At 42.4% G+C, this 23,879-nt stretch overlaps 1 protein-coding gene across 5 annotated transcripts in view; it reads right to left on the bottom strand.

Moving 5' to 3' along the window:
• L3MBTL1 (L3MBTL histone methyl-lysine binding protein 1) overlaps positions 1-23,879 on the bottom strand; it is a 78,319-nt gene that overhangs the window by 37,422 nt on the left and 17,018 nt on the right. For 2 of the 5 annotated variants that reach the window (XM_077459084.1, XM_077459088.1), the window contains exons 1-3: positions 21,546-21,781; positions 21,189-21,321; positions 11,638-11,744 (exon numbers count right to left, since the gene is read on the bottom strand). In XM_077459084.1, coding sequence (XP_077315210.1) covers positions 11,638-11,744; positions 21,189-21,294 — 213 coding nt within the window. In that variant the 5' untranslated portion in view covers positions 21,295-21,321; positions 21,546-21,781. The other 3 variants (XM_077459085.1, XM_077459087.1, XM_077459090.1) reach the window with 3 other exon arrangements.

The raw sequence follows: 23,879 nt of genomic DNA, 5'->3' as shown, positions 1-23,879 counted from the left end.
CATAGCCCCCTGATTGCCCCCCAGTTAACCCTTTCACCAGTGATCACCATATAACTGTTACAGGTGACGCTGGTTGGTTAGTTTTTTTTTTTTTGTTTCAGGGCACCCGCCATTTATTACCTAATAAAGGTTTAACCCCCTGATCACCCGGCGGGTGATATAAGTTTGAGGGTCAGATAAGGCCTGCGTCGCCCCAGCGTCGGGTTAGTGCCAGTACCGCTAACACCCACGCGCAAAGCATACACCTCCCTTGGTAATATAGTATCTGATCAGATCTATATTAGCGTTGCCTTCATTTTAGGTTTCCCAAAACGCATTGTTAGCGGGATCAGCCCAGATACCCGCTAGCACCTGCGTTTAGCCCCTCCGCCAAGCCCAGCCCAGCCCACCCAAGTGCAGTATCGATCGATCACTGTCACTTACAAAACACAACACACATAACTGCAGCGTTCGCAGAGTCAGGCTTGATCCCTGCGATCGCTAACAGTTTTTTTTGTAGCGTTTTGAAACAGTCGCTGACAGGCTAGGTGCTTTTTTACCTGTGAGTCTCACTAGTGTACCCCTAAATTTAGAGCCCAAAATGGCAAAGCGAAGGTACACTAGTGAAGAGGCCTACACGTTTCTGAGCATGACAGATAGTGAAGAGGACGTCACTCATCTGTCAGATTCAGGCTCAGAATACGATCCTGTAGAGGACAGCGGCTCCATGACAGATAGCTCTGACGACGGAGATGAGGCCGCTGCTAAGAACAGGTGTGCCCAATCCCGTATGTATTCTGTTGTTGAGGTGCAGGAACCGCAGGTCACTCGTATGGAGCAGAGACGTACTAGAGCCGCTCAACCTTCTGGTGAACTGGCAAGCACCAGCGGCCTAGTACACCCTGGACGTACATCCAGCACTGCAGTAACACGTGGTGACGTGGCGAGTCCCATAAGTGCAGTTCAAGCTGGCGAGGTGGCAAGCACAAGTAGTGTCCCGCTGCCACCAAGAAGAAGACAAAGACAGGCCCGTCGTACCCATAGTGCCCTTCCTGCAGAATTCGCCAATCCTATTTGGGTGCCCACATCTTCTGCAGAACCCGTACTTCCCCCATTCACTGGCCAACCTGGCATTAACGTGGAAACAGTTGATTTTAAGACACTTGACTTTTACTCACTGTTTTTCACCGAAGATCTCTATAGATCTATTGTGGACCAAACCAATTTGTACGCTGCTCAACACATCGCCACTATTCCCCAGTCCGCCCTTGCCAAACAATGGAAACCAGTTACGGTTTCCGAATTTAAAATCTTTCTGGGCCTCTCCCTCAACATGGGCATAACCAAAAAGAGTGAATTGCGGTCATATTGGTCCACTGACCCAATTCACCATATGCGCGTGTTCTCTGCTTCCATGTCCAGGGCACGATACGAGATGATTTTGCGGTTCATGCACTTCAGCGACAATGAACTCTGTCGTCCTCGTGGAGACCCTGAATACGATCGGCTCTACAAAATTCGGCCCCTCATAAACCACTTCAACCAACGTTTTGCAGACATGTTTACTCCCCATCAAGTTGTCTGCGTTGATGAGTCCCTGATTAAGTTTTCTGGTCGCTTGTCATTCAAACAATACGTCCCCAACAAGCGTTCCAGATACGGGGTCAAGATGTATAAGCTCTGTGACAGGGCCACAGGCTATACACGTAGTTTCATGGTTTATGAGGGTAGAGATAGTCACGTAGAGCCGGAGAACTGCCCTGATTACATAGGAAGCGCTGGCAAGATAGTGTGGGACATGGTGTCACCCTTATTCGGAAAGGGGTACCACTTGTACGTGGACAATTATTACACAAGCGTGCCACTGTTTAGTCACTTGTTTGATCAGCAGATTGGAGCATGTGGCACCGTGCGACCTAATCGCCGGGGCTTTCCCCAGCGGCTTGTAGAGTCCCCTCTTAGGCTGGGGGAGAGAGCCTGCTTGCGCAGTAATAATTTGCTCGCTATGAAGTGGAGGGATAATAAGAATGTTTTCGTTCTTACCTCCCTTCATGCAGACACGACGGTCCAAATTCCTACGGCGACTGGTATTGTGGAGAAACCCCTCTGTGTCCACAAATATAACCTTAACATGGGAGGGGTGGACCTCAATGACCAGTTGTTGGCGCCGTATCTAGTTGCCCGTAAGGCCAGACGCTGGTACAAAAAAGTGTCTGTTTATTTATTCCAATTGGCTATACTGAATGCTTATGTACTACACAAAGCTTCAGGACGGACTGGATCCTTCCTCAAATTCCAGGAGGATATCGTCAGAGCCCTTCTGTATCCAGACGGTGCTCCACCTCACCTTCCCCTACCAGATGCAGTAAGCCGGCTGCATGAGAGGCATTATCTTTATGTCCTCCCGAGTACCCCTACCCAACGAGCCCCCCAAAGAAAATGTCGTGTCTGCAGAGAGCGCGGATTTAGGCGTGACACCCGTTATTGTTGTCCCCGCTGTCCTGACAATCCTGGTCTTTGCATTGGTGAATGTTTTGAACGCTACCATGAACTAGTTGAGTATTAGCGTAGGGTACAGCATTGCACAGGCTAGGCACACGTTCACAGGGTCTCCCAAGATGCCATCGCATTTTGAGAGACCCAAACCGCTGGAACCGTTACAACAGAAGTGTTAAAGTTACATAAAAAAGTGTTTAAAAAAAAAAAAAAAAAAGTAAAAAAAAAAAAAAAACAAAAAAAATATAAAATAAAAAAACCAAAAATAGTTGTCGTTTTATTGTTCTCTCTCTCTCTATTCTCTCTCTATTGTTCTGCTCCTTTGTACTGTATTCTATTCTGCAATGTTTTATTGTTAACCATTTTTTGTTTTCAGGTACGCCATTCAGCTGTAGCGTGGATTTATTTATCTTGACAGCAACAGCGTTTGCTCCCACGATACGTAAAGCCACGACTCCAGCGCTGTCGGAGGTGATTTCACCACCACAGTTAAAAAAAGAGCATATATGCCGAAGCATGGGGGCATAAGGGGTGGAGGAGCGATCTGCTCCTACCTTTTGCGGGAGGATGCCCCCATGCTTCGGCATATATATATTTTAGGCACAGATTGTGTTAAATGTGTTATTTTTTGCGATTTTTTTTGTATTTGCTTTGCAGGTATGGTAAGTCCTACTGTTATACTGTAATGTTACTTTGTTTTATTGTTAACCATCATTTTCTTAGCAGGTACGCCATTCTGCTGCAGAGCGGATTTATTTATCTTGACAGCAACAGCGTTTGCTCCCATGATACATAAAGCCGCGACTCCAGCACTGTCGGGGGTGATTTCACCACCACAGTTAAAAAAGAGCATATATGCCGAAGCATGGGGGCATAAGGGGTGGAGGAGCGATCTGCTCCTACCTTTTGCGGGAGGATGCCCCCATGCTTCGGCATATATAAATGGTGCATGTATGCCCACCATTAGAAAGTGGGTGGATGAAGGGTGGTATCTAATGGTGGGCATACCCACCGATCAATATTTTTTTTTCGTTCAGCCCACAGGCTGCATGAAAAAAAAATTACAATATATGCCCAACCAGTTCCAGCAACATACTGGTATGTTGCGGGACTTTGAGTGCTTATACCAGAATGATGCCTGCAGGTTTAGGTATCATCTTGGTATCATTCTTTTCAGCCAGCGGTCGGCTTTTATGTAAAAGCAATCCTAGCGGCTAATTAGCCTCTAGACTACTTTTACAAGCAGTGGGAGGGAATGTCCCCCCCCCCCGCACCATCTTCCATGGTTTTCTCAGGCTCTCCTGTCCCAACAGGGAACCTGAGAATGCAGCCGGTGGTTCCGCCAGCTGACCATAGAGCTGATCAGAGACCAGAATGGCTCCAATCATCTCTATGGCCTAAGACACCGGAAGCTACAAACATTTCATGACTTAGATTTTGCGGGATGTAAACAGCGCCATTGGGAAATTGGGAAAGCATTTTATCACACCGATCTTGGTGTGGTCAGATGCTTTGAGGACAGAGGAGAGATCTAGGGTCTGATAGACCCTAATTTTTTAAAAAAAGAGTACCTGTCACTATCTATTGCAATCATAGGGGATATTTACATTCCCTGAGATAACAATAAAAATCATAAAAAAATATATATAAATGAAAGGAACAGTTTAAAAATAAAATAAAAAAGCAAAATAAATAATAAAAAAAAAATTAATAAAAAAAAACACCCCTGTACCCCCCTGCTAAGGCGCAACGTGGAACGCAAGCGTTGTTCTGGTGGCATATGTAAACAGCAATTGCACCATGCATGTGAGGTATCACCACGAAGGTCAGATCGAGGGTACTAATTTTAGCAGTAGACCTCCTCCGTAAATCTAAAGTGGTCACCTGTAAAGGCATTTAAAGGCTTTTAAAAATGTACATAGTTTGTCGCCGCTGCACGTTTCTGCGCAATTTTAAAGCATGTCATGTTTGGTATCCATGTACTCGGCCTAAGATCATATTTTTTATTTCATCAAACATTTGGGCAATATAGTGATTTTTAGTGCATTAAAATAAAAAAAAGTGTGTTTTTTCCCCAAAAAATGCGTTTGAAAAATCGCTGCGCAAATACCGTGTGAAAAAAAAAAATGAAACACCCACCATTTTAATCGGTAGGGCTTTTGCTTTAAAAAAACACTTCATGTTTGGGGGTTCAAAGTAATTTTCTTGCAAAAAAAAATATTTTTTCATGTAAACAAAAAGTGTCAGAAAGGGCTTTTTCTTCAAGTGGTTAGAAGAGTGGGTGATGTGTGACATAAGCTTCTAAATGTTGTGCATAAAATGCCAGGACAGTTCAAAACCCCCCCAAATGACCCCATTTTAGAAAGTAGACACCCCAAGCTATTTGCTAAGAGGCAAGTCGAGTCCATGGAATATTTTATATTTTGACAAAAGTTGTGGAAAAAATACATTATTATTATTATTTTTTTTTTTTTGCACAAAGTTGTCATTAAATGATATATTGCTCAAACATGCCATGGTTATATGTAAAATTACACCCCAAAATACATTCTGTTGCTTCTCCTGAGTACGGGGATACCACAAGTGTGAGACCTTTTGGGAGCCTAACCGCGTACGGTACCCCAAAATCCAAGCACCACCTTCAGGATTTCTAAGGGTGTAAATTTTAGATTTCATTCCTCACTGCCTATCACAGTTTCGGAGGCCATGGAATGCCCAGATAGCACAAAATCCCCCCAAGTGACCCCATTTTGGAAAGGAGACACCCCAAGCTATTTGCCGAGAGGTATGGTTAGTATTTTGCAGACCTTCATTTTTGTCACAAAGTTTTGAAAATTGAAAAAAAGAAAAAAAATATACATAATTTTTTTTTTTCTTCATTTTCAAAAACAAATGAGAGCTGCAAAATACTCACCATGCCTCTCGGCAAATAGCTTGGGGTGTCTACTTTCCAAAATGGGGTCATTTTGGGGGGTTTTGTGCTATTTTGCCATTTTATGGCCTTCAAAACTGTGATAGGTAGTGAGGTGTAAAATCAAAAATTTACACCCTTAGAAATCCTGAAGGCGGTTCTTGGTTTTCGGGGCCCCGTACGCGACTAGGCTCCCAAAAAGTCCCACACATGTGGTATCCCCGTACTCAGGAGAAGCAGCAGAATTTATTTTGGGGTGTCATTTCACATATGCCCCTGGCATGTGTGAGCAATATATCATTTAGTGACAACTTTGTGAAAAAAAAATAAAAAAAAATAAAAGTTTGTAATTTTCCCGCAACTTGTGGCAAAATATAAAATATTCCATGGACTCAACATGCCTCTCAGCAAATAGCTTGGGGTGTCTACTTTCTAAAATGGGGTCATTTGTGGGGGTTTTGTGCCATCTTGGCATTTTATGGCCTTCAAAACTGTGATAGGTAGTGAGGCGTGAAATCAAAAATGTACGCCCTTAGAAAGCCTGAAGGCGGTTCTTGGCTTTCGGGGCCCCGTACGCGGCTAGGCTCCCAAAAAATCCCACACATGTGGTATCCCCGTACTCAGGAGAAGCAGCAGAATTTATTTTGGGGTGTCATTTTACATATGCCCATGGCATGCGTGAGCAATATATCATTTAGTGACAACTTTGTGAAAAAAAAAAAAAAAAAAAAAAGTTTGTAATTTTCCCGCAAGTTGCGGCAAAATATAAAATATTCCATAAACTCAACATGCCTCTCAGCAAATAGCTTGGGGTGTCTACTTTCTAAAATGGGGTCATTTGTGGGGGTTTTGTGCCATCTTGGCATTTTATGGCCTTCAAAACTGTAATAGGTAGTGAGGCGTGAAATCAAAAATTTACGCCCTTAGAAAGCCTGAAGGCGGTTCTTGGCTTTCGGGGCCCCGTACGCAGCTAGGCTCCCAAAAAGTCCCACATATGTGGTATCCCCGTACTCAGGAGAAGCAGCAGAATTTATTTTGGGGTGTCATTTCACATATGCCCATGGCATGCGTGAGCAATATATCATTTAGTGACAACTTTGTGAAAAAAAATAAAAAAAAATAAAAAGTTTGTAATTTTCCCGCAACTTGCGGCAAAATATAAAATATTCCATGGACTCAACATGCCTCTCAGCAAATAGCTTGGGGTGTCTACTTTCTAAAATGGGGTCATTTGGGGGGGTTTTGTGCCATCTTGGCATTTTATGGACTGCAAAACTGTAATAGGTAGTGAGGCGTGAAATTAAAAATTTACGCCCTTAGAAAGCCTGAAGGCGGTGCTTGGTTTTCGGGGCCCCGTACGCGGCTAGGCTCCCAAAAAGTCCCACATATGTGGTATCCCCGTACTCAGGAGAAGCAGCAGAATTTATTTTGGGGTGTAATTTCACATATGCCCATAGCATGTGTGAGCAATATATCATTTAGTGACAACTTTGTGAAAAATTTATAAAGTTTGTAATTTTCCCGCAACTTGTGGCAAAATATAAAATATTCCATGGACTCAACATGCCTCTCAGCAAATAGCTTGGGGTGTCTACTTTCGAAAATGGGGTCATTTGTGGGGGTTTTGTGCCATCTTGGCATTTTATGGCCTTCAAAACTGTGATAGGTAGTGAGGAGTAAAATGACATATGTATGCCCTTAGAAATCCTGAAGGCGGTGCTTGGCTTTCGGGGCCCCGTACGCGGCTAGGCTTCCAAAAAGTCGACCACATGTGGTATCCCCGCACTCAGGAGAAGCAGCAGAATGTATTTTGGGGTACAATTCCACATATAACCATGGCATGTGTGAGCAATATATCATTTAGTGACAACTTTGTGTAAAAAAAAAAAAAAATTTTTTTTTTTGTCATTATTCAATCGCTTGCGGCAAAAAAATAAAATATTCAATGGGCTCAACATGCCTCTTATCAATTTCCTTAGGGTGTCTACTTTCCAAAATGGGGTCATTTGGGGGGGTTTTGTACTGCCCTGCCATTTTAGCACCTCAAGAAATGAGATAGGCAGTCATAAACTAAAAGCTGCGTAAATTCCAGAAAATGTACCTTAGTTTGTAGATGTGACAACTTTTGCGCAAACCAATAAATATACAATTATTGACTTTTTTTTTACCAAAGACATGTGGCTGAATGCATTTTGGCCTAAATGTATGACTAAAATTGAGTTTATTGGATTTTTCTAATAACAAAAAGTAGAAAATATCATTTTTTTTCAAAATTTGCGGTCTTTTTACGTTTATATCGCAAAAAATAAAAATCGCAGAGTCAGTCAAATACCTTTAAAAGAAAGCCTCTATTTGTGGGAAGAAAAGGACGCAAATTTCGTTTGGGTACAACATTGCATGACCGCGCAATTACCAGTTAAAGCAGCGCAGTGCCAAAGTGTAAAAAGACCTCTGGTCATTTACCAGCAAAATGGTCCGGTCTGAAAGTGGTTAATATGACATTTCTAACACACCCCATAGGCATGCCCATAATTACACCCCAAAAAACATTCTGCTACTCCTTCTGAGTGTGACGATATTATATGTGTGGGACTTTTTTGCAGCCTAACCACATAAAGAGGCCCAAACTCGAAGGAGCACCTTCAGGCTTTCTAGGGTCATAAATTACACATTTGATTTCCTGGCTACCTCTCACATTTTTGGAGGCCTTATAGCACCAGGACTTTAGAAATTCCCCCCCCCCCAAAAAAATACCACATTTGGGAGAGTAAACACCCCAAGGTATTTGTAAAAGACAAGGGGAGATTTTGAAGACTTAATTTTTTTGCCACAAGCTTTTAGAAAATGATAGAAAGAAAATGAAAATGTATTTTTTTTAAAGATAAAAGTTGTCAATTTAATATGATATTTCCCACACACAGCATGGGTATACTTAGAATTACAACCCAAAACACATTCTACTACTCCTCCCTAATACAGCAATACAACATGTGAGACATTTTCACTATTTGGACTGACTATGTACCAGACATTGTATCATGTATATCACAGAAATCAACTAATTGTGTCATATACTGTAATTGTCGCCTCTGTACTGTGAGTGCTCAAGGAATATATCTTGGTGTAGCATCACCTATAGCAGTCCCCATTCCTATAAGTCAAGCAAGCTTAGCCTACTGGTACTTCTGTACCCCTGGGAATTCTATGTTCACTGGCCATGAAGTACATGAAAATGAAGAAAGGAAGAACAAAAGTGTTCCTCTGGTTCCATGAGTTGTCTGCAGGGAATGGCGGGGACTGGTTTCTAGGCAGGCCGAGACATGGTCAGCAAACAGGCCAGGGTCAGTACAGGTGGCAGGCAGAAGCAACACTGTACTGATATGGTGGTGATCAAGAACACTGTTGATGACTGCATTGGTCTGGTGACCGTGGGACTCGTGTAGCAGTGATCAGGAACACTGTTGCTGGCTTACACTGGTCTGGTGATACTGGGACTACAAAAAAAACATGAGGTTGGGGTACAGTGAAACGTTGTTGTTGAGCCACAGTTTTACTGCCCCTCAACTGCTACCCCCTTTAGCCGCAGAGGCAATGGCTGGAGTGTACACATGCTATGGTAGGAAATATGTATGCTCGCCGATAGAGACCGATTCAGGTTAATGGGAGTGCTTGTGCAGAGTCAAAGGGGTGATCAGGGACACTGGGTCTGGTGTGGAAGTGATCAGGGACACTGGGACTGGTGTGACAGTGATTTGGGAAAATATGACTGGTGTGGCAGTGATCAGGGACACTGTGATTGGTGCTCCGGTGATTAGGGGCACTGTGCTCAATTCAGAAAACTTTACCTACTGCTACAGCTGTAAAATAGCATTTCTTTTTTTACATGTTTGCAATTCCCCAAAAAAAGTTACTAAAATACTGTATGCGTTATTTCTTAAAGTGATGCAGTATTTTAGTAGTAAAAATTTGTAGCATTTTACCGACAGCACCTGTCGGCATTCTTAACAACTGATGAATACCTGGTTGTTAAGGAGCCAGCACCCATTGGCGTCCTTAACAACCAATAAATAGATGGTTGTGAAGGAGTTGGCACCTACCGCGTCCTTAACCATGACTCATCTGCTGCCAGTAGGATTCCCCTGCTGATAGCAGAAAGTAAACAAAAGAGAAGCCGGCATTAAAAAAAAAAACAAAAAAACAGGCCTTTTGGGTCTGGTATGACTTTTGGGGGGAACCTAATGCCACAAAAAAATGGCGTGAGGTTCCCCCCAAAATTCCTACCAGTCCCTTATCCAAGCATGCAGCCCTGCAGGCCAGGAAAGGGGGGGGGGGGGCATGAAGACCACATGCCCTTAACAAGGGGAGGCGCTTTGGGGGGACTAAAACACCTTGTCCCCATACTGATGGGGAGAGGAGTCTCTTCACCACAACCCTGGCCTAGTGGTTGTGGGAGTGCGGGGGGTGACCTGTCAGAATCTGGAAGCACTAGATCCTACCCTCCCATGTGAATGAGTATGGCCCATTTACCCAAAAAATTGCCAAAATAAATGAAAAACCTGGAGCCAGTTTTTCATTAACCACTTCAATACAGGGCATTTTCACCCCCTTCCTGCCCAAGCCGATTTTCTGTTTTCAGTACTGTCACAATTTGAACGACAATTGCGTGGTCATGCAACACTGTACCCAAAAATAGAGATTTCTTGTGGTGGTATTTGATCACCTCTGCGGTTTTTATTTTTTGCGTTATAAACAAAAGAAGAGCGACAAGTTTGAAAAAAAAAAAAAAAACAATATTTTTAACTTTTTGCTATAATAGCCCAATTATTTAAAAAAAAAATGTTTTTCCTCAGTTTAGGCCAATATGTATTCTTCTACATATTTTTGTTAAAAAAAATAGCAATAAGCGTATTTTCATTGGTTTGCGCAAAAGTTATAGTGTCTACAAAATAGGGGATAGTTTTATGGCATTTTTATTATTATTATTATTATTTTTTTACTATGGTGGCAATCTGCGATTTTTATCATGACTGCAACATTGCGGCAGACATATTGGACACTTTTGACACGATTTTGGGACCACAGCGATCAGTTATATACAAACGCATTGATTACTGTATAAATGTCTCTGGCAGGGAAGGGGTTAACACTAGGGGGCGATCAAGGAATTAACTGTGTTACCTAGGGAGTGATTCTAACTGTAGGGGGAGGGGACTCACAAGGGGAGGAGACCGATCGGTGTTCCTCTGTACTGGGAACACATGATTGGTCTCCTGCCACCTGACAGCACATGGATCTGTGTGTTTACGGCCGGGAAGCCTAGGAGGTCATATGACACCTGCCCAGGATGGGAGATCCCTCCTGCGGATGTCATATGATAATGGGCGGGATGGGAAGTGGTTAAAAAAAGAAAAAAAAACACACATAGATATCCCTCAAATCAAATCCAGCATCAATTGAAAAAAAGGTCCTCACCTAATACTTGTCTCCTGCCAACTGATCCACTTCCCGCCGCTAAATAAACAAAGGGTGGCATCACTAAGTTTGACCCCGTCCCCTTGTGACATCATTGATCCAGCATGCCCTGGTTGTTTTATGTATTTACTGATTTTTGCTTTTTGATGTACAGTACATACCACATATAGGCATAATGAATTTATATTTTCAGTATTGCATGTGATATTTGGGGAAAATGTGTCACGTGACCAAAATATTCACTATGCTTTAGTGAATTGAGCCCACTGTGAGTGGGCAGTGCTGATTAGGCACACTGATTGGCAGAACTGGTCTGGTGACATTGTGCTGCTGTGGCGGTGATTAAAGGCAATGAGTGGTGGCACTGACATATGGTGATATCAGAGCAGACAGACATTTTTTTTTACATACTCTCACTAGAGCAGTGCAGTGATCTCTTTGATTGGTCACAGCGATCACATGGTACAGTGCCCATGTACCATGTGATAGCTGTGACCAATCAGAGAGATCACAGAAGAAAACAAGTGCATCATGAAGGAAAGTCTTTATTTACTACTGTTGCTGTGATTGTTCACTGCTGGACCAATGTAACTATGTAAAAATATACCATGCCTGGAATTCTTCTTTAACTGGCAGGGTCAACAGGTATTTGTTAGACTTTGCATGGGGAAAAGGAGAAAACAATAAGCACAGATGTACTTATAATTAACTTTATAGAATGACTGTGATTTTTTGAAAGCAAAAGCCTTATGTCATGTTCCTGTGTTTTGTCATCTAACCTGTGGATTCACAGTAGCGGTGACTGGCTCCAATCCTCTCCTGTCTCGCTGCTCCTCCAGAATGGGGTGCTGAGCATCTGAGCAGGTGGATAGGTGCAACCTAACAACTGTTGGTAGAAAAGCAATATTTTGTGAGACATGAAGAATCTTTTTTCTTATTTTCGTTTCTTGTACATCTGTGCCATAATCTTTCCACAGTTTGCATCTTAAAGTCAAGCCATAATTACTCCTTCAGTCAATCAACCAATCAATCAAAATTCTCCCATTCATGTTTCTAGTGCTATGTGAATAAAAGAGATCATCTTACAAGCTATGGGCAAAAAGAAATGCATGAAATGCATGAAACGCATGAGGCCCTGTAGGCCTACATGCGGTCGGAATTTTCCGACAACAAATGTTCGATGTGAGCTTGTTGTCGGAAATTCCAACCGTGTGTGGGCTCCATCGGACATTTTTTGTCGGAATTTGACAGCTGGTTCTCAAATTTTCCGACAACAAAATCCGTTGTAGTAAATTCGATCGTGTGTACACAATTCCGACGCACAAAATTCCACACATGTTCGGAATCAAGCAGAAGAGCCACACAGGCTTTTGATCTTCATTTTTCTCGGTTCATCATACGTGTGGAACGTCACCACATTCTTGATGTTCGGCATTTCCGACAACATTTGTGAGACCGTGTGTATGCAAGACAAGTTTGAGCCAACATCTGTTGGAAATAAATCCAGGATTTTGTTGTCGGATTGTCAGATCGTCTGTACGCTGCATTATTCATCAAAGTATTAAAAATGAATTGTTTGTGTTGTCTTATATCAACTAGTATCTCTCTTTCATTCTACAACATTTATTTTATTTTACAGTTTGAATCAGATTAGAACAGGGGTCTCCAGCTATGCCCCTTCCATGCTTTACAACTAGAACTTGCACTCCCCTCATCCATGCAATTTTATTATTACCAGCTTCAACATTCCGTTAAGGCCCAAATGGAAATTGACGATTGGACTCAGAGTCCCACACCAATTTTCAATTACATGCATGAGGTGACCTCTTACAAGGGGGTTTATCTCATGCAGCTTCTCCATATTACTCAATAAGTCCCTTCCTGACAGCACCGCAGCAGTGATATCCAGATTGGAAAGCGATGTTGAAGCATTTGAAGAAAACCAACGGGAGGATGCTCTTGCAGCGGTTCTCCTGGGTTTTTTGAATGCGACCTAAACGTTATCCCAATTGTACGTGATTTTACGTATCCACTATACACCGGCTAAACTGGCGAGAATGGGGGTGCGTGATGATCCATCTTGTACTAGATGCATGAGGGATCATGGTGACTTGATCCATATGATGTGGAGGTGCCCCAAACTGCACATATATTGGAAGGAGGTGATGGGGATTATTAATCGTGTATTTCAGATTCATCTTGTGGAACACCCTAAACTATGCCTGTTGGGAATTATAGATGAAGTCCTGGTGGAGGAAACCTCTAGACTAGTTATAGCTAGGGCCCTTTTCCAGACCAGGAAATTAATATTGAGGCACTGGAAATCGACAGATCCCCCCACAGTGAAGGAGTGGTTGATACAAATGGGTGACACTATCAGGCTGGAAAAATGTATCTACCAACACAGAGGTAGTGCAACAAAATTTGGGCATCATGGCTAGCTGTTCCTGGTTTAGGCCATGCAGACCTGATTATGGACCGCTTACTCATGTAACTTGGCGAAAGGGCTGGATCCTCCAGCCGGGGACCTTGGTTGTTTCAGCTACTCTGCGACCGAATGTATTCCATTGTTGCAACTGATTTGTATGCGGTTGAAATGTGATTAAGTGCTGAGGGTGCTGTATACTAAATGCAAAGTGTTTCAGCATAATGTGTATTGATATGGACTTCTATATTGTTTCTCTGTTTTATTGATTTCTCAGTAAAGTTCCTTTTGATTTAAAAGAGAACAGGGGGTCTCCAAAATGCAGCCTGAGGGCAGATATGGCTCTTTGCTAGCCTTTATCTGGCCCTTGGGGGACTATTCCTCCCAATGATATGAGCCATTATTCCTCCAACTGACACTATGGGGCACAATATCTTCCACTGATAGCAACCATGTGATATTATTCCTCCTACTAATAGGGGCACTACTCTTCCTCCTACTGACCACCAACCCTGAGTCCATATTTATTTTCACTGATGCTGGGCCCAGGACCTTTTCTACCCTTGCTGGCCACAATCCATCTCTCTTAAAGTCTGAAGTAAATTGGCCCTTTGAAAAGTTTGGAGACTCCTGGATTAGAAGATGGAAGACAACACAGAAAGTGATAAATCAAGGCTACTACATTTATCACCAAATTTAAAATTTATAGTGCATCTTCAGGCAACCAAAGTACACAGTGGTAAATATGGACTGTTTTACTGACCAAAGGATTTGCCATTTCTATTTGTTCATCCAGTCTTGTGAAGCATGGTGACACTGCATGGGCGAGTTCTGGTGTCACCTCTCCTACTCCGGTGTGCTCATTAAACAGTAAATCAGTATCATTACATGGCTGATAAATTTGCCATGGAGCAGGCAATGACACAGGAGGTTGTGAAAGTGAACTGGGCATATTAAAATCCAAAGTATGTGCTGCCATTGTGCTACTTCTTAACATGTTACCGTTTGAAATTAGGTTCTCTTTGTTAGCTGGCAAAAATAAGTAATGGGAATTGTGCACTGTATGATACACACCCATGAGAGTTCTATAACTAAATGAGGTCTAAGTAAGTCTCGTATTCTGGAGCGATGGTCTCCAAACTTTCTAAACAAAGGGCGAACTTACTGACCTTCAGACTTTAGGAGGGCTGGAAATTGTCCTGGAATCACTGTAAAAAGTTTAAAGTGGTTGTAAACCCTTAGGCCGCGTACACACGGGCGGACTGTTCGTTCAACTTTGTCCGCTGAACAGTGTTTCAGCGGACAGTCCGCTCGTGTGTGGGCTTCAGCGGACAGTTTCAGCGGACAGTCTGACGAACAAAGTTTTTTGGAATTTCCGTAAGACTGTCTGCTGAAACTTGGTTTGAGCGGACAGTCCGCTCATGTGTAGGCTTGTTCGTCAAACTAAGTTCCGCGCATGCTCAGAAAGGATTTACACGCCGAAGGTTGCATTGCAGTGTATAGGACTTCGAATCTCTCGTCCCGTCGTACGTGCCGTTCACGTCATCGCGCAAGTTTTCAGCGGACTGTTCGTTCGTCGTGTGTGGTCAAGTCCGCTCATGCAAATTTTGAACGGACTGTTTGTCAAACTGTTTGACGAACCTAGTTGGGCGGACAGTCCGCCCGTGTGTACGCGGCCTTACAACACACTTTGACCTACAGGTAAGCCTAGATTAAGGCTTACCTGTAGGTCCAAGAAATATCTCCTAAACCTATACGGTTTAGGAGATATTTGCCCGAAGACAGGCACCGCTGTCTACGGTCCATTATGCTTTGCCTTTGCAGAGAATGAAAGAGGAAGTAAACCCATCAGGGTTTACTTCCTCTTTAAGTATTTGGCATTAGGGGGAGGAATAATGCCCCATCATTGGTGTCAGTTGGAGGAATAGAGCTCCATCACTGGCGTCAGTGGGAGGAACAGTGCCCCATCATTGGTATCAGTTGAAGGAATATTACCCCATCATTGGTGTCAGTGGGAAGAATAGTGCCCCATCGTTGGTGTCAGTTGGGAAATCGTGCCCCATTGTTAATGTCAGTAACAGGGATTATGTCCTATTGTAAGTGTTAGTGGGGGATATAGTGTCTTGGATCAGTGGAAGGAAAAGTGCCCCAAGGGCCGGGTGAAGGCAAGCATAGGGCCGCATCTGGCTCCCGGTCTGCAGTTTGGAGAACACTGTTCTAGAGGACTAGAGCACTACCATCCTGGAGATTTGGGTGACCTCTAGTAAGCTCTACTGGGCATATCAATAAGCAGTGTCTAGGGGTTGATACTCCCATTGAGCAGAAAACCTGCAGAGACACCTTGATTATGGTGTGTGGTTTTCACACTTCTATGTAAGTGTATGGAACCAAGACCTCATTTTAAATCTCCGGTCCTAAGTTTATATAATAGTGCAGCATTATTTCTCAGGGATAGGTGTATTTGTTGGTATTAATTTGTATTATCTCCCTGTCAGGCCACAAATGCTAGGAATTAAGTACCCCTATGGAAGCTGAGCTGTCTTCTTCCTGAGCTCAGAGGTGATAACTGACCATCTGTTTTGGCCTTTGGATAAGCGTAAGATTTTCTGTTTCAATCATGTTTATTAAATTGTTCTTGTTCAACTGAGAAAAAGGATGAATAGTACAAAGCTGAGCATCAAACAATTCTTATATAGCTCTGTATACACATTAAAGTAGGTACACAAAAGAAATAAAAGGGCTCATTACAACAGGGATGAAACATTCAGGAGGTCCAGTTGCATACAAATAGGAAGACCAAAAATGTAGAAAAATGCTGGAATACTATACATTAACCACTTGCTTACTGGGCACTTAGACTCCCCTCCTGCCCAGACCAATTTTCAGCTTTCAGCGCTGATGCACTTTGAATGACAATTGCGCAGCCATACAACACTGAACCCAAATGAACTTTTTATCATTTTTTTCCCACAAATAGAGCTTTCTTTTGGTGGTATTTAATTACAGCTGGGAGTTTTATTTTTTGCTAAACAAACAAAAAAAGATGCAAAATAAAAAAAACAAAAAAATCATGTTTAATAGTTTGTTATAAAATTTTGCAAACAGGTCATTTTTCTCCTTCATTGAAATGCGCTGATGAGGCGGCACTGGTGGTCACTGATAGGCTGCACTGGTGGGCACTGATAGGCTGCACTGGTGGACACTGATAGGCACAGTTAAGGCGGCACTAATAGGCACAGATAAGGTGACACAGATAAGGCAGTACTGATGGGCACAGATAAGGCGGCACTGATGGGCAAAGATGGGCACAGATAAGATGGAACTGATGGGTGGCACGGATGGGTAGCAAGGATGGGTGGCACGGATGGGCACTGATAGGTACCACTGATAGATGGGACTGATGGGCACTGATAGGTGGTACTGATAGGTGGCTCTGATAGGTGGCACTGCTGGGCGTCACTGCTGGGCGTCACTGATGGGCACCGGTAGATGACACTGATGGGCACGGATATGTGGCACTGAGGTGCAGCACTGTTATTGAGGCAGATTGTGGGCACTGATAGGTGGCACTGTGGGCACTGATGGGTGGCACTGTGGGCACTGATGGGTGGAACTATGGGCACTGATGGGTGGCACTATGGGCACTGATGGGTAGCACTATGGGCACTAATGGGTGGCACTGATGGGTGGCACTTTTTCCATATTTAGGTGGCACTGGCAGGGGGCAGGTAGGCACTGATGAGCTGTCCGTGATCGAGACTGAAGTCCCTCTCACGGCCGCCGGTGATCAGCTTTTTTTTTCTCCTCGCGCTGTCAGAAAAATAGCCGATTACCGGCTCTGTTGTGATCACATGATCAACTGTCATTGGCTGACAGCTGATCATGTGGTAAGGGGTCGGGATCGACCCCTTGCTCCGATCTGTGATCAGGCGAATCTCATAGACTCGCTGATCACAGAGCGCGCCGTGACATCAATAGACGTAGTCCCGGCAAAGCAGGTCCGCGTTGTAGCCGTCATTCGGCTATAGCACGGATCTCTAGAGTCCAATAACATGGTAATGAATAGAAGAGGGTCATCCAGAAAGATGGCTCAACAGGCCCACCAATTAAATTCACAAGGCCCATCATGCCTAAAGCACCAATAATACGTATGTGCGGTCTGTAGAATAATAAAACATTTAACTTATGTTACGAAATATCAAAAACCTGACTGCATCTTAAAGTAGAAATAAACCCTCCTATCGTTTTCATCCAAGGAAGCTGTGATCTTGTCCTTTGTTTAATCTTCAACTGCCATAATACTGCACATGTGATCAGTTCTGACACCAGCCATTGGATGGTTTGACAGTTTGGTTGAGAGCACAACCAATGTCACAGTTACATTCACGGTACATGCCGGGAATGTAACTTTTTTTGATACTGTTAAATTGATGGGTTTACTTCCGCTTTAAATATATACCAGTTTTGTGAGTGTCTGTTATCAGGACCTAGCACAGGCAGAAGACAGGTCAGCTTCCATGGGGGTACTTAACAACTTCCCCTGGGCTGATGTCATATGTATCTTTTTTTTCAGCCAGTGCTTCTCTATTCTCTTCCATGCAGTCAGAGAGCCGAAAAATGAATCTGCCGGCAGCAGCAGCTTCCCATAGAACTGGCCATGGACCAGCCAGATGGCCCCTCCGTTTATTTGCTGGAAAGCCTAAGATCAATTTATTTATTTTATCTCAGGCTTTCCAGTATAGAGGAGAGATGTGGAACTCATAGACCCCAGATCTCTCCATAAAGAGGACCGATCATGTCCTATTCCTTTTATAGGGGATGTTTACATTCCTTGTAATAGGAATAAAAGTGATCAAAATAAATAAAAAGTTAAAGGGAAAGCGTAAAAATAAAAATAAAATAAACAATTAAAAAAAAAGTAAATCGTCCCCATCCCCTCGCACACTGAAGCAAACACATACACAGGTCACACCCACATATGTAAATGAAAATCAAGCTACACATGTGAGATATCGCTGTGATTGTTAGAGCGAGAGCAATATTTGTAGCACTAGAACTCCTCGGTAACTCTAAACTGGTAACCTGGAAAAAAAATTAAAGCGTTGCCTATAAGTTTGGTGTCATTCCACAAGTGTGCGCAATTTTAATGCTTGACATGTCAGTTATCTATTTACTCACCATAATATAATCTTTTACATTCTACAAAAAATTGGGGTAAATATTGCGTGTTTTTTTTTAAGTGATGAAAGTATTTTTTTCTCAAAAAATTGCGTTTGAAAAATGGCTGCGCAAATACCACGTGACATAAAAAATTGCAATGACTGCCATTTTATTCCCTAGGGTCTTTGCTAAAAAAATAAATATAAAAAAAATATATATGGTTAGTGTTTGGCTGAAGCCATTTATTATCAATCAACTGTGTCTTTTTAAATCATAATGACAACAGAAACTACCCAAATGACCCTTATCAAAAGTTTACATACCCTGGTGATTTTGGCCTGATAACATGCACACAAGTTGACACAAAGGGGTTTGCTTGTAATTAGTGTGTATAAAAGGTCAATGAGCTTCTGGACTCCTGACAGACCCCTGCATCTTTCATCCAGTGCTGCACTGACGTTTCTGGATTCTGAGTCATGGGAAAAGCAAAACAATTGTCAAAGAATGCCAATCAGCAGTGTTCAAACACTAATCAAGAAGGGGAAAATGAGGGGTTCTGTTGAAACCAAACCACGGTCAGGTAGACCAACTAAAATTTCAGCCACAACTGCCAGGAAAATTGTTCGGGATGCAAAGAAAAACCCACAAATAACTTCAGGTAAAATATGGGACTCTCTGAAAGCATGGTCGAGTCACCAGAAGAAAGCCATTACTACGCAAATGCCACAAAGTATCCCGCTTAAAACAGCACAGAGACAAGCCTCAAACCTTCTGGCACAAAGTCATTTGGAGTGATGAGCCGAAAATTGAGCTTTTTGGCCACAACCATAAACACTACATTTGGAGAGGAGTCAACAAGGCCTATGATGAATGGTACATCATTCGTACTGTGTAACACGGTGGTGGATAGCTGATGTTTTGGGGATATGTGAGCTACAAAGGCACAGGAAATTTGGTCAAAATTGATGGCAAGATGAATGCAGTATGTTATCAAAAAATACTGGAGGAACATTTGCATTCATCAGCCAAGAAGCTGCGCATGTGACGTACTTGGACATTGCAATATGATAATGATCCAAAACACAAGGCCAAGTTGACCTGTCATTGGCTACAGCAGAATAAAGTGAAGGTTCTGGAGTGGACATCTCAGTCTCCTGACCTCAATATCATTGATCCACTCTGGGGAGATCTCAAACATGCAGTTCATGCAAGACAGCCCAAGAATGTACAGGAACTGGAGGCTTTTTGTGAAGAGGAATAGGCAGCTTTACCATCTGAGAAGATGAAGAGCCTCATCCACAAATCCTACAAAAGACTTCAAGCTGTCATTGATGTTAAAGGGGGAAATACACGGTATTAAGAACTGGGGTATGTAAACTTTTGATCAGGGTAATTTGGGTAGTTTCTGTTGTGATTATGATTCAAAAAGAGTAAACACAGTTGATTCATAATAAATGGCTTTAGCCAAACACTAACCATGAATGAAAGAAAAGTTTTTGTGTTATCATTCATATTCTCTGAAAAATGGCCAAGAAATCATAAATTCTGCCAGGGTATGTAAACAAATATATATATTATATATAATCTTCAATGTGGAGTGAACAGCACACAGAAGTCTCCTAGTGCATGCAATCAGGCCTTCTTCCCACCATTCACCATATATAGAAATCAGTCAAGGGATTGCTACACTTAAAATCAGTTATTCAAAAATAATGACATACAAGTGAATAGCATATCATACCGATTTCAATATTAACAGTTTTGGGCTGTAAAGCTTCTGCCCTTCTTCAGGATGGAAAAAGGTAATTTTGTTCTAACATGAAGAAGGGCGCAAGCCTTACAGCCCAAAACTGTTCAGGCACTTTTACACTGAGCAGCGTCGCACATCGACGGCAAAGCACCGGTATTTTTAGCTGTGCTTTTTGGTCGCTAGCAGAGTGCTTTTTAACCCCCTCTAACGGCCGAAAAAGGGTAAAAGTGCTGGTGCTGCCCATTGGTTTCAATGGGCAGGGGCGCTTTAGGAGCGGTGTATACACCACTCCTACAGGGCCTCAAAGATGCTGCTTTCAGGACTTTTTTGAGCATCCTGCCAGCGCACCGCTCCAGTGTGAAAGCCCTCGGGCTTTGCAGGCACTATTTTTAGTGCTATAGCGCCTGCAAAGCGCCTCAGTGTGAAAGGGGTCTTAATATTGGGACCGGTTTGACATGCTATTCACTTGTATGTAATTATGTTTGAATAAATGATTTTAAGTGCAGCGATCCCTTGACTGATATAGATTATATATATATATATATATATATATATATATATATATATATATATTGTTTCGGGGTTCTGAGTAATTTTCTAACAAGAATAGATTTTTACATGTAGAGAGAAATGTCAGAATAGGCTTGGGTGGCAAATATGTGATCCCTGGCATTTTTGGCCTGACAGGGAGAGAATACAAGGGAATTCTAACAAATACACCCATCCCTGTGAAATAATGCTGCACCATAATACCAACTGAGGAATGGAGCTTTAAAACGGGTGAGGAATTAGATGTTCAGCTTGACATTTCCGTAGTGACAGGGAGAAAATATAAGTAAAAACCCCAAAATCAGACGTGAGGCTGGACATTTAAACCAATGTAATTCTTCAGAGGGTTACACACGTCCACAAATTAATGTTTTTTGTTTTTTTTTAAAAGGAGGTCCTTTATATAAGCTGGCCAGGAGTTGTGGGAATTGTGCTTGGTTTGTTACCTGAGACAGCTGGAGAAGGTAGAGGCACACTGTTTTCGCGGGTCACCAAGCACAAGGGCACGCCACTGCCTCCTTCACGTTTTATATTGTCTACCAAGGGATCCATAGCATCACAGCAGACCTTGCAAAATGACTAGGAACCATAAAGAGCAAAAAGAAAAAAAAGAACAGATTAAATACTGAAATACCTGTAACATGTAATAACAAACCTAACATAAATGTACAATACAGGCTGTGACAGTCATATATAAAGGTTAGGTAAGCTATTATTGGATGAGTGTCATATATAGACAAGGAATATATTTTTCAAACCAGTCATATGAAAAAAAAATACATGAAAAAGGGGGCTGCACATACAATATTAATGGCTGAGTGTATTCAAAAACCTCCTTGCAGCTTTAAATGGCTTCTTCAATTTCCCCCATAATGCCTTTTCTGCCTGCTTAGTATCAAATGGAATAATGTTTTACAAGGCAGCTGAGATTCCTTCCATTCCTGTCATGTTGGTCCATTGTTAGAGAGAGACGGGGAGAAGAAGCGATGGAGGAACAGATAGCGGTCTTCCTTCCCCACATGGCAATGAAGAGGTTAAACCCCAGAGAATCTTACCTAACGTGACAGCAGTGCTATGCTAGCCGCAATCTGCAGGGTGCTTGTGCGCCTGCGCACTCCCTATTGTATGTGTGTGTAGCACAGGGAGAGGGAAGGCGGCATTCACAGAAGGCGAGGGGGGGGGGGGGATGTCTGCTCTGCCTTTAATATAATGTATTAGAGGAACAAGCACAAGGTGGAACCCAACATATAATTTACTGCAATGGATTTATTATCCTATACAGAAATAGGGGAGAAAATATGGATATGCGCTTGTATAGAGCAGTTCTGTATGAATGCACAAAGCTGCATACTAATTGCATTTGTAGAGGTCAATAAACAAAGAGCTGAACTTGTATTGCAATTGATACAGTTTTCAGCGTGATGAGCAATGGATTACAGACACTGATGGATAGATGGTAATGTTGGCATAGACTGACAGACTTTGGATAACATACCTGGACGAAGCCACATTCCCCTTAAAGTGGTTGTAAACCCTTACAAACCACTTTGACCTACAGGTAAGCCTAGATTAAGGCTTACCTGTAGGTCCAAGAAATATCTCCTAAACCTACACGGTTTAGGAGATATTTACAAAAAGACAGGCACCGCTGTCTACGGTGCACTGAGCATGCTGCTGCTAAAGGCGATATGCCGTTAGTGGCGGCTCCCGTGCGCATGCGCGGGAGTGACGTCATCGCTGCTCCGAAGCTGTGAGTGACACATAGTGGGCTACTATGTAAAAAACTACAAAGATTCTGCATTTATGCTACTACTGTGGTGTTCCTACTCCTTGGAGGCTGCTAGAACTCTGAACCGTATTCCCCATTATTTAAGTGGGTAACATATTTTGTGATGATTACAATAAAGTGCTGCTCTCCTCTTATATACATAAATACCATGCTCCTATAATCAAAGCAAAACATGAAAAAAACATTGGTGATAAATGATCAACTCATTTAACTTGAAAAACCATAAAGTGAAATCTAAGTCTTTCCAACGTGTCCTTTAAAGTGGTTGTAAATCCTTACAAACCACTTTGACCTACAGGTCCAAGAAATATCTCCGACCGGAGCAGCGATACACGAAAGAAGATGGACGCTCCGTGTTACAGGGGACAACGGTGACATCGCTGGCTCCTGTGTCAGGTAAGTGACACATAATGGGCTACTATGTGAAAAACTACAAAGATTCTGCATTTATGCTACTACTGTGGTGTTCCTACTCCTTTGAGGCTGCTAGAACTCTGAACCGTATTCCCCATTATTTAAGTGAGTAACATATTTTGTGATGATTACAATAAAGTGCTGCTCTCCTCTTATATACATTAATACCATGCTCCTATAATCAAAGGAAAACATGAAAAAAACATAGGTGATAAATGATCAACTCATTTAACATGAAAAACCATAAAGTGAAATCTAAGTCTTTCCAACGTGTCCTTTAAAGTGGTTGTAAACCCTTACAAGCCACTTTGACCTACAGGTAAGCCTAGATTAAGGCTTACCTGCAGGTCCAAGAAATATCTCCAGCCGGAGCAGCGATACCCGGAAGAAGATGGAGGCTCCGTACTACAGGGGACAGCGGTGACATTGCTGGCTCCTGTGTCAGGTAAGTGACACATAATGGTCTACTATGGGATGCATAGTAGCCCATTATGCTTTACCTTTGCAGGGAGACAAAGAGGAAGTAAACCCATTGAGGTGGTCTGCCAATGATGGGATAGAAAGGATAATGTTCCTTGTGAGATTGAATTTTATGGCAGTTTGGGTTTTTCTTTAAATCATCACAGTTAGGTTTTTTAAAATTAAAATATACTTGTAATGAGCACAATGCCGAAGCTGCCAATGCTGAAATTGTTCCAAAATGATTTACCATTGAATAACATGACAGCTAAGGAGATAATATTTTCAGAAGGCAAGTATGGCATTGGTGGCCTCCATATTTCTTTAGTACGTAATTCCTTTAACAGTATTTTTGGAAATGACAAAAAATAAACCTGTGATTTACAACATTTACATGTAACAGAACACGCCATGAGGTCCATGTGGACTTAATTTCCTGATGTCCTCCAGGATCCTTTTTTGAGCTCTCTAAAAT

Source organism: Lithobates pipiens, unplaced genomic scaffold, assembly GCF_037356315.1.
Source record: "Lithobates pipiens isolate NorthernLeopardFrog02 unplaced genomic scaffold, aLitPip1_a1.2 Scaffold_28, whole genome shotgun sequence".
Lineage (NCBI taxonomy): Eukaryota > Metazoa > Chordata > Amphibia > Anura > Ranidae > Lithobates > Lithobates pipiens.
The sequence above is the reverse complement of the archived record's forward strand: the minus strand, read 5'-3'. Positions and strand labels throughout refer to the sequence as shown.